The sequence below is a fragment of the Poecilia reticulata genome, chromosome 10 (genome assembly GCF_904066995.2).
Source record: "Poecilia reticulata chromosome 10, P_reticulata-male-v2, whole genome shotgun sequence".
NCBI classification, from domain to species: Eukaryota; Metazoa; Chordata; class Actinopteri; order Cyprinodontiformes; family Poeciliidae; genus Poecilia; species Poecilia reticulata.
Genome location: NC_088839.1, coordinates 14,890,887 through 14,902,157, shown reverse-complemented (window position 1 = coordinate 14,902,157; position 11,271 = coordinate 14,890,887). Strand labels below are relative to the sequence as shown.

The following is an 11,271-nucleotide window of genomic DNA, read 5'->3' as shown; positions in this document are numbered from 1 at the left end:
TGCTGAGCAGCATATAGATGCGTTTTGGGATTCCACAACAAATAAAAATGAGTTGTGATTTAAGCCTTTCCTATAATATTTAACACAGAGCGTAGGTTAAAATACCATAGCAGTCTATTAATATATGCAAATCTATAGTATAAAGAAGTTTGAACAATTTGCTTTCAACTCAGGGCTAGGAATTGAATGATAAAACTACTCCAGTAGCATTTGCTTGGTATTCAATCCATTACAAAGCTATTCACACCCCTCTTTGCCTTTTTTAAGTTTCATGTGACGACCACAAACTTTAATGTATTTTTATTGGAATTTTAATGTGATGCATCAACATGAAACAGTGTGGTTGTCAAGTCAAAAGGTGGAAAATGATACAGGCTTTTAAAACCGCACAAAAGAATCTTGGGATACGTTTCAGCTCAGTGAGTCAGCTCTCCTTAGAGCAACCTTTTACATAATGACAGCCGCTGGTCTTTGGAGGTGTGTCTCTACACGCTTTTACCAAACGGAAGTATCGTGCAACTCTTCACTGGAAAACAAACCAGTCAAAGAGGATAAAGAGCATACGTCAAAATTCAGGTCGAGCCACAGATTCTCAATGTTTAATTTTGGTCTCATTCTGCTAGACGGCTTTGTTGAGTCCACAGATTCTCTGGGTGTCTGCAAAGCTACCATGGACCTCTTAGCTGCTTCTTTTATTAAATTTCCAGATGGTAATTGAATGGAGCTCCGTGAGATGTTCAAAACTTAGTTTATTGTTTTCTAATCTAACCTTGCATTACATTTCTCTGTGATTTTACTTCCGAGACCTCTCTGCTCCATTCCTCGGTTCTGTTTGTTCACAAATGTTCTCTAACAAACCTCTGGGGCCTTCACAGATCGGAGGCATTTATACTGAGATTAGACACAGGTGGTGTCATATTTCTAGGTGGTTTTCTGACCCACATGCAGAATCACGGACATGAAACGAGCTAAAAAGGAAAAAAAAGATATATTTTAAAAGGAAGGTAAACAATTTGGGGCCTGAGTCTTCTGGAACCGGTGTAAGGCAAGGCAGAGACCGTCAGATGGGCGAATCAAATGGAAGGTCATGGAACAGCTTACCGTCTCGTGAGGCAGCATAGATGTGTGTGAAGGCGAAGTCTGAGCAGTGGAGAGGTTGGAGAGCGGCCATGGCTGGTCGAGGAGGAAGGTGTCCGGAGGAGAATCTGACACAGGGAGGATTGATGAGGTCATGCCTGATCAATGAAGGAACCAGTAATAAGTTGGACCTGGAGGGCAAAGAGCAACTAGGTGTTAGGCATAGTGGTTCAGCATAAACAAGATTCTGGAGCTCACTGTGTAAAGGAAAACAGAGCTGGTTGGCTTGACTCTACCCAGAACAGGCATGATCCTTATGAACCCCAGCCAGGGATTAGATGAACTCAGCCAGATCTGTCGGCTGCAGAGGATTCACCTAACGTCCACATGACACAGATCCTGATAGATGGTCTTTATTCGCTTATTAGGACTTCTAAATGGGTAAATTAGAGTAAAAAGAGGCTGAAAACAAATACATATAATCATTTCACATGCATGCCACCAGATCCATTCAAAACCAACATTAGCCAGATGTGTGTTTTAACTATCCTCCTTAACATTTCACTAAGTTAGCAATCACTAAATTGTTAGCATTTGTAAAACTATGGTAGATTTTTTTATTTTTTATTTTTAGAAACTGTTTTTCTCCCTGAATATTATATAACCATATTCAAATCCTGCTGCAGAAAAAAATAAAGAGGAAACTTTGCAAATGTACACATACGATCAAGGAAGTTTCCATAGGAATAGATGGACCTCTAATGGATTTGCATAGAGTGTTGGAAACACATTGCTGGCACAGTAATTAAAGTGCAGGGAAAAAAAACAAGCTCTGTAGAGATTCTACAGGTGGGATACAGAAAAAGAACCTAATTAATTCAGGCGGAAAGACAATGTTTTAAATATTTCCAAAAGCTGCTAAAAACGACTGAAATAATTTGACTTTTGACTTGACTTTTCTTCAGGGTTTGAGCTCCATTGGCAGAAATGTAATATTCTCCAGAATCGTCTTTTTTATTATTATTACTGCATTAAGTGGAACTAAAAAGAGGTTGTGTGTTTGAACTATTTTCATTTCTGCATAGCACAGTTCTTGTTGTGCAGTGGTGCCACGATTTAAGAGAAGCAGAAACATTTTTCAGGCTTTTAGCTGCCAACATTGTTGTTGCTATGGGCTTTAGAGAGAAGGGTGAGGTGAAGGACACTTTGTTGCAGCTTTTGTCTTCACCAAAAAATTTCTCTTAAACAAAATACTTAAAAAAAAATTCATGTAGCAGGAAGAACTATTTTACATAAAACAAAAGAACTCCATTTACAGAGTACATGATGAGATCGGCCCTCTGGATGAAATTTGGCAGCGGTCTTGTGTGAAATCCTCTTTCTGCCATCCCACAATCATTCAAAATGAAGGAAAGCGTCTCATTACCAGATAAAACGGAGTGCAGTCCTGCACAAATCATGTAAAAACAGCCGTCCTATCCTCAGCAGCACGCTGAGGGCAACTGTTGCCTGAACATGCATGAGAGCAATAAGAAACTTAAAGGCACAGCTAAAAAAGTAAACCATATATTGGTTTTATTATTTTATTTGCTCCCCCTTTTCAATCTCTTTCTGGATAAGTGGTCCATATCAAAAACACGATCTGGGTATTCTGTTAAAAAAAAACAAAAAAACAAAGATGATAAGGGTCAGGACACTCACTCATACATGCTAAAAAAATAGGTAGAAAATGACATTTAGCAAACATCGTCCTATCACGGCCAATCTTCAATAGAACTGCTGCTGTGACTGTGGGCAAAAGACGCCGACCTCTGATCTTCAGTCTCGTAAAACACATGCCAGGCCGCGATTAAACCGCAAACTCTTATTCCTCAACAAAGGCTGCGACGCGTTCCTTAAAATAACCTGCTCCTGTCTGTTTTGTCTCGGCTATTACACGATCTGTCCGTCCCACGCTCCCGCTTTTCTCTGTCACATGACGTAACATGCAGGCTTTTGGTAGCTGTCATCACCCACTCTGCTGTCTCGCTCCGCCCATCACGGGAGCACACCACCAGGCTGAATTCACCTGTATGCTAATGGAGAGGGATTGCACCACTGCTTGGAGTGGGCAGGTGCGGAGGTGGAACACCAGCATGTCTGTCCTGTCTCCCAGACTGACTTGCTTGGCATATTGGTTGCTGACAAATGCCAGCCCCGAGCCTGGGATCTGCTCCCACGTACATGTGGGCGTGAGGATTCTCTTTCAGACTTTCTATTTTCTGTTGATGACATTCACCCTTCCTTCCCACATATTTCTTTCTCTTAACGTGCATGCAGTTATTTTTTTTTTCTACCACACCATAAAAACTACATTTCCTCACATATTTCTCCCCTTTTCTTCTCATGTTTTGTTCCAACTCCTTACCTCTTTTTTTTTCTCTCTTGTGATCTTTTGGGCTACTTTTTCGTCTTTTCCCTCCAGATCAGGGGCTGATCAAATATTAACCAGAGCTCACGCAGGGTGTGTTTGTAAGTCGGAGTAGGGGTGTGGTGGCCGTGTAGGAAACAGGAGAACCTTTTTATCTCGCCCGCTGCACTAGAGTTTCATCAGGCAAGGACTCCTCTGGCAGGTTTGTGTGGGCAGCAGTGGGAAACACACCGAGGAGACTGAACTATCTGACCCAAACACATATATTAACATCCAACAGCGCTCAAAGATTATGAGTGCCTACATATCCTCCTCTTTCCTGCCCTTACATCCCCCCCCCACCCCCCTTCTCTCCAACCAATGCATCAGGAAGGAGGGGGACCCAAACAGTCACTGTGAACTGTTTATCATCTTTATTACTTTATTACTTTTCAGAGTTTTCCCTAACCTGATTTTATTACATTGTTATCAGATGATGAGTTCTCTCCTCTGCATGCTCTACTTTTTCTTCTTTGCTTTGCCGCTGACAGAGAAGGTAGATGCAGACAGGAGTTTAGATTTTATTCACCAACTCACCTCGCAGACAAAGCCGGTGCTGTCTAATTTACAGTCATTATCTGACCTCTTGTTTTGTTTAGGAAGCGCCTCGATAAATGAGTGCCGTCCATTCTTTGCCGAGAACAAAAACTTTATATAGTTTATACAGTGCCTAAAGGAATTTATGCTCTTTTTTGCTATGCTGCAACTACAAACATTGGTGTATTTGGTTGGAATTTTATATGATAACCAACACAAAGAAATGGATGCTTGTAAACTGGAAGAAAAACAATACATGGATTTGAATCAGTTTTACCCCTGACATGTATCCAACCCCCATTTTAATATGACACCCTAAAATAAGACTCCAGTGCAACCAATTGCCTTCTGGAGTCACCAAATTAGCTGAGTCCACATGTGTGTGTGACTGAATCTCAGCACAAATCCAACGGTTTAGCAAAATCTTCTGAGATTTGCTATAGAGCATCAGTGAAATTGTGCAGTTTGCCACAGATGCCACAAAATTTGACTTTTGGAATATATGACCTTACACATCACCCTTAACAACTTATCCACTCAGAAAAAAAAAGTGTTGGTCAGCTGCATCATGGAGTGGGGATGCTTTTCTTTAGCAGAGATGAGGAAACTTGATAAAGCTGATGAAAAAATGGATGAAGGTAGGTTATTGGTATTATTATTATTATTATTAATAACCTTTAAATCCCATGGAGATTAAAAGATTTTGCAAGAGAATCCTGGCCAAAACTGGCAGCGGCACACGCACAGTTAGCAGATACATTTTCAGCAAAACGGAAATGGAACAGACGGTGTTAGAAGATCCAAAATACTACATGAGACTGGGTCAAAGGTTCCCTTACAGCAGGACGATAAACATACAGCCAGATTGGAAGGGTTCAGACCAAAGTGAACGGCCCAGTCAAAGCCCATGCCTAAACACCACTGAGAATCTGTTTACAGTCCCTTTTTTGTTAATCCAGCCTGACTGAGATAGAGCAAGTTTGCAATATCGGCCAAAATGTCAATCTGTTGATGTACAATGATGGTAGAAACAAAGACTGGTTCTACGGGGTATTCACTCAAGGGGCTGAATCTTTCATGGATTTTTGTGTGTGTGTGTGTGTGTGTGTGTGTGTGTGTGTGTGTGTGTGTGTGTGTGTGTGTGTGTGTGTGTGTGTGTGTGTGTGTGTGTGTGTGTGTGTGTGTGTGTGTGTGTGTGTGCGTGCGCGTGTGTGTGTGTAAAAGAATTTACAGCATACTGTATATGTATCTGCTTCTCTTTCCCTTCCCAATCACACACTACCTTGTGTTGGTTTGTCACATAAAATCGCAATAAAATTTAAGTTAGTGGTAATGTATCTGAAATTAATTTGATCGTTTAGGCATACAACATCCTTATGAAGAAAGAACATTACCCATCTTACTATTCAGAATGCTTGGGTTTTGTGAAGGAGTGAGTTTCACAGGTCATTTGTAAAATATAACAACATTTAGCTATCAGTCTAATGGGAGTAACATGCAGATTTGCCACAGGCTGAATAAGAAATGGGAATGCGATGTAAAGACCACAAAGCTACCATGCGTTACCCGAATAACGCAGTACATGGCTAATTAGTGTATTATCAGACATCTTCCCTCATTTTCCTTTTTATCTTGTTGCTGCAAGACTAATAAATGAAGCATGACAGTTTACAACTTAAGCCCTAATCGCGTTACATTTTAAGACCATGGGGTCTGACCAGCTTCATAACGCAACAGCAGCATCTCTCAGCGCCTCTCTCTCGCTCTCTCTCTCTCTCTCTCTCTTTCTCTCCCTCTCGGGCCACCTCACAGCCTCCAGCCCACGATGTTTCCCAATGAGGCCGCTCTCGTATAGATCCAGTCAGCAGCCGAGGGAAACACATTGATTTCTCGTCAGCGCCGCACCGAGCGGAGCTGGCGCGCCGGGGCGAAGCTGGAGCAGCCGGGGGAACATCGGTATCCCGCAGGCGTCCTCGCAGCTGCGCGCTGCGTTGTTAATGCGGCCCATTAGGCCGCTGAGTGGCAGAGAGATCCCGTGAATATTGAGCAGAGGGGGGACACCCCTCAATTAGACGGATCGCCCCGCACCTCGTCAGCATCCGGCTATCTGCGCGCCCATAAATCAATGGCACAGGCGAGGGAGACGGAAAGTTAATTTAGAGGAAGTTTGCAGCAGAGTTTGCACAATATTGTATATCTGAAGCATTGCGTATATACACATATTATATGTTTAATATACACATAGTTATAAATCATGTCGATATTTAGTTTGAAACGGTAATTAGAAATAAATGCGTTGATACAGACATTTGTGTCGGGCTGACTTTGAAGGCTGCTTTAAAACTCATTAAAATTCCACAATGTAAATAACTCTGTGTTAGATTTCAAGTTTTCACATACAAGCTCTTCGGTTGAGTCCGAGCATATATGTTTTTTTTTTTTTTTACACAGACAAGTCGAGTTCCGCTGCCAGCATTAGTTATTGTGAACGCTGGACATGATTTGCACGTCGGTCTCGTTCTCTGCCAAAAAGCGATCGGCGTTGCCTCAGGAAGCTCCAAATAAGGACATGGGAAATGGAAACCCACCGGAATAGGTCCTTATGTAGTCACGACCTTATAAGGCACGGCGGTGCAGAGGGTTCCGGGAGCAGCCAGCAGCTCGCTGCACAGATGGGAAATCCGAATCAGTTCTATCGAAGGACCGGGGGAGAGCGAGAATTACGCCGCTTGTCAGCCCGAGCCGCTCGGTTATGAAGACGCATTGATTCGGGACCAGAGAGGGAGGGGTGAGCGCCGTTGTCTTCGCAAATTATCTGCAAGCGCTTAATATAAAGTCGCTCCTCTGCTGTCCCTCAGGCCGGTGTGTGTTCTCCACTGCAATGCCTAAATATGGGCTTCCTCTCTTCCAAATATGGACATCTACGTCACGACAGGAGTGTATATAAGAGCGGGGAAACCTCGAAGCTCATAGAGAGAGCTCTGAGAGCCACACATGAGCAACTGTTAGAACAGAGATACATAGAAGTCTCTGCCTGAGAAACATCACTGCAAAAGTAAAACAAAAAAAAAGTCAAAACAACAACCAGTCCGAGGCGGTCAGAACCTGATTGGATAGGTAACCTAATTCAAAGCAAAAAGAAAAAAAAAAAATCAAGATTGATCAGTTGATCATTTTTGATTAATCTTAGGGAATGAGAGGACTGGTTAGATTCTTCTTGCTGAAAAGACGAGTGGATTTTTCTCACTTCTGAGAGGAAAAGAAGAACAGCAACGGGAGAAGAAGAGCTACGGAGGAAAGCTGAAAACAAGGTCTTCCACTGCATCAGCTGAAGTGTTGGGCTAAGTGATCCCCTCCACCTGCGAGGCACCGCTCTGCCAGCACACATTCAGCGACTCCGCAGCAGCCACCAGCGCAGCCTCAGCACCAGCAGAGGATGGCTGCAGCCAAGACCGAGATGATCCTCCCTGCCCTGCAGATCTCAGAGCCTCTGAGCTTCCCTCACTCCCCCATGGATAACTACCCCAAACTGGAGGAGGTGATGATGCTCAGCTCTGCGGGGACACCCTTCCTCACTGCCTCCGCACCCGAGGGTGCAGGCTTTGGCTCCGGGGAGCCAGGGGAGCCGTACGATCATCTTTCTGGAGGTAAGACAAGATCTTCTTCAGCTTCTGTTACTCACTGCTGGATTAAAGTTTAGATTATATTTGCTAATCTACAAAAAAAACAACATTTAATTTAAACTTAGATTCATTGCTACATTTTGATATTCAACAAGCTGTTAAATGTCAAGAGTTGTGGTTTTGCAAACTTAAAAGTGGCAATTTTAGATGCTTGTATGAAACCTTACAAAACTTAGCTAAACATAAATGCAATTGAAATATAGCTTCACACAGCTTGCCCCAAAATAGCAAAAATGTTGTTCTGTCACCACATGCCTTAGATGCTCCTTCTGCTCCAAATTACATTACTAAAACCAGCTGAGCTGTAGCTTTGGGTAATCAATTGCCTTTGGCTCTGATGGTCTTTAGGAATCTGTGTGTTTCTGTGTGTGCTTGTGCAACACACAGGAAAGCAGAAAATGAAAGGAAGATTGAGAAATTGTTCATAGAGGAAAATGTCACCTCAGGAAGCCTGCAAAGCTGCTTTCTAAGATATAAAGACAGTTTTGGAGTTGAGGGTGAAGAGTTTGCTTGCGGAGTGTTTCTCACTGACCTATCACAGAGGAGAGGGGTGACATGCTGCCCACCTTTCTGGCAGCAGTACCCTTGTTTTTTTTTTTTTTGTTTTTTTGTTTTTTACATATTGATAGTTTGACTAATGTCTCTCATTTCTTGTGCTTTCTGCAGATACGCTATCTGATATCAACTACACCTGCGAGAAGCCAGTTGTGGAGCAAACATACCCCACCCAGAGGCTGCCTCCCATATCCTACACCGGCCGCTTCACCCTTGAACCCGCCACCACATGCAGCAACAGCCTCTGGGCGGAGCCCATCCTGGGCCTGTTCACCGGCTTAATGAGCAACGTCGCTCCCACCTCCAGCTCTTCCTCAGCTTCGTCACAGACCTCTTCATCCTCCTCATCAACCATCCCGTCCTCCACTTCTTCCTCCTCAACCTCCTCCTCATCGCAAAGTTCCAGCCTCAACACCTCAATCCACCACAGCGAGCCCAATCCCATCTACTCAGCTGCCCCAACATACTCCAGCCCCAACTCTGACATCTTTCCAGACCAGAGTCAGGGGTTCGCCAGCTCAGCTGGATCAGTGCAGTACCCACCCCCTGCATATCCCAACGGCAAGACCTGCAGCACAAGCTTCCCTGTGCCCATGATTCCTGACTACCTCTTCCCCCAGCAGCAGGGAGAGATCAGCCTGGTGCCCCCAGACCAAAAGCCCTTCCAGAGTCAGTCAAACCAGCCATCGCTTACTCCTCTGTCCACCATCAAGGCCTTTGCCACTCAGACTGGTTCCCAGGACTTAAAAAACATCTACCAGTCCCAGCTGATAAAGCCCAGCCGCATGCGCAAGTACCCCACACGACCAAGCAAGACGCCGCCACACGAAAGGCCCTACGCTTGTCCTGTGGAAACCTGCGATCGTCGCTTCTCGCGGTCTGATGAGCTGACACGTCACATCCGCATCCACACCGGTCAGAAACCCTTCCAGTGCCGCATCTGCATGAGAAACTTCAGCCGCAGCGACCACTTGACAACACACATCCGCACCCACACAGGGGAGAAGCCCTTTGCCTGTGAGATCTGTGGACGCAAGTTTGCCCGCAGCGACGAGAGGAAGAGGCACACAAAAATCCACCTGAGGCAGAAGGACAAGAAGGCAGAGAAGGCTGGAGCTGCTGTAGTAACATCGGCTCCAGCATCTTCTGCCTCGCCCGCCTCCAGTTACCCATCTCCCATCACTTCCTATCCTTCTCCAGTGTCTTCTTACCCGTCTCCAGTCACCTCCTGCTACTCCTCTCCCGTCCACACTTCCTATCCCTCTCCTTCCATCGCCACCACCTATCCGTCGGCGTCGATGTCCACCACCTTCCAGTCTCAAATCGCCAACTCCTTCCCTTCTTCAGTTGCATCCAACATCTACAGCTCCCCAGTGCCCACCCCTCTTTCAGACATGCAGACCACTCTTTCCCCAAGGACAATCGAGATCTGCTAAGAGAGGAGCAGACAGAAAAACTTTTTTTTTTTGTACTCTCAACGCACTTCTCCTTCTGCAAGGTTTCCATTTTAGAGGGGAAAGAAATCAGCATCAAAAGGACTTAGTTTCCCCTCCTCCTAAAAGCACTTTTTTTCGCTACCGGGTGCAGTGCAGGTGAATCTTGAGATTTGCCTGAAAGAAAGAAAAGAGACACATGTCAAGGACTGGGCAAGGACAGCGTAACATGTAAAAGGATTTTTTTTCATACTGTCTCTGTAAAACAAATGCAGCACTTCAAATGCATATAGGACTCCTGAGACAGATAGAAAACGGCTCTGGCGGGTCTGTTCCATCACAGACCGACAAAACAAAACAAAAAATAAATCCCACACCAAGAGACAGACAGATTCCTCAGGCACGTTTGTCCTTGAGACATTTATACAAAAGACATTGAATGATATACATAAGCTATCATATATGTATATTGTACATGTGCCATGTTTGGTTTTTATCATTCCTCGGTACCACTGATGTGAACAATTATTTGCATATTTGCATTGTATTATTTGAAGTGAGCAGGGCCATATTTTCTACATACTTTCTCTATTATGTAGTGATGATGCTGTGATATGTTTTGACATTGTTTGAGATTAAAAAAAAAAGAAGCACTTAAGTATTCGAGCATGAGTAAGAGTGATGTTAGTTTCTGTTGTAAATATCATCCACTGGTACTATCTCTTTCTCACATGTGACATATCGCTTGGTTATATTGAAAAACAGAGAAATGGAAAAAACAAAAAAAAAAATGTTGGAAAAAAAAAAAAAACCTAAACAAGACAAACGCTCCTGTTATTCGGTGCCTTTCGTGAAGCCTTGCAGATGTTGCGACTCGGCTGAGCGCGAGAGTGGATGCACTGCATCTCGCCTTAAGGGTTGAGGGAATATTTTTGTTACAGAATGTACGCACTCAGAGGGAGGAAGAAAAAGGGACGCGCTATGAGGGCACCGCTTCATTTTATCAGAATGTAAGCAAAAAAGAAAACAAAAAAAAAAAAGATAAAAAAATTATAAAGTATATTTTTGTAAGTGTAAATATCCACATCTTCAAGAGCTGGAATGTTGAAGTTACCTACTGAGTAGGCATGGGATTCTTTTGTATGTTATATACATGCAGTTCATTATTTTGTGGTTATCTTTATTTTGTATTTGTGTTTGTTAAAACAAGTGACTGTTTCTGGCTTCTAAACACATTGAATGCGCTTAACTGCCAATGGGATATTTGGTGTACAAGATATCCTTCCAGAAATGAAATATAAATAAATAAAAATATGAATATATATGAAGAGTTCTTTTCCTACTTTATCGTTTGACTGCTCTGTTTTGTGAGACTTCAGGCTGCTTTGCACATCACACTAAATCATAAAATCATCATGCGAGTAAAATCATATTTTCTCATCAGACTCTGTTTGATTATAATCAGGGGATTTAAACCATAAAAATCATCTTCATCTCTATAAATACAAACTAAGTCATATAATGATAACACAAGTCC

The 11,271-nt window shown here is 43.3% G+C and overlaps 1 protein-coding gene across 1 annotated transcript; it reads left to right on the top strand.

Annotated features, from left to right (window-relative positions):
* The first annotated feature begins 6,765 nt into the window (after positions 1 to 6,765).
* egr1 (early growth response 1) lies at positions 6,766 to 11,056 on the top strand. The gene is made up of 2 exons (XM_008420088.3): positions 6,766 to 7,710; positions 8,413 to 11,056. Exons 1-2 carry the CDS (start codon positions 7,500 to 7,502, stop codon positions 9,735 to 9,737), a joined length of 1,536 nt encoding a protein of 511 aa, XP_008418310.1. The 5' UTR covers positions 6,766 to 7,499; the 3' UTR covers positions 9,738 to 11,056.
* The last annotated feature ends 215 nt before the right edge of the window (positions 11,057 to 11,271 follow it).

Coding starts and splice junctions, on each gene's coding strand:
- egr1 (XM_008420088.3), top strand. CDS start 7,500: ATGGCTGCAGCCAAGACCGAGATGATCCTCCCTGCCCTGCAGATCTCA. Junction 7,711..8,412: donor GTACGATCATCTTTCTGGAG/GTAAGACAAGAT, acceptor TGCTTTCTGCAG/ATACGCTATCTGATATCAAC.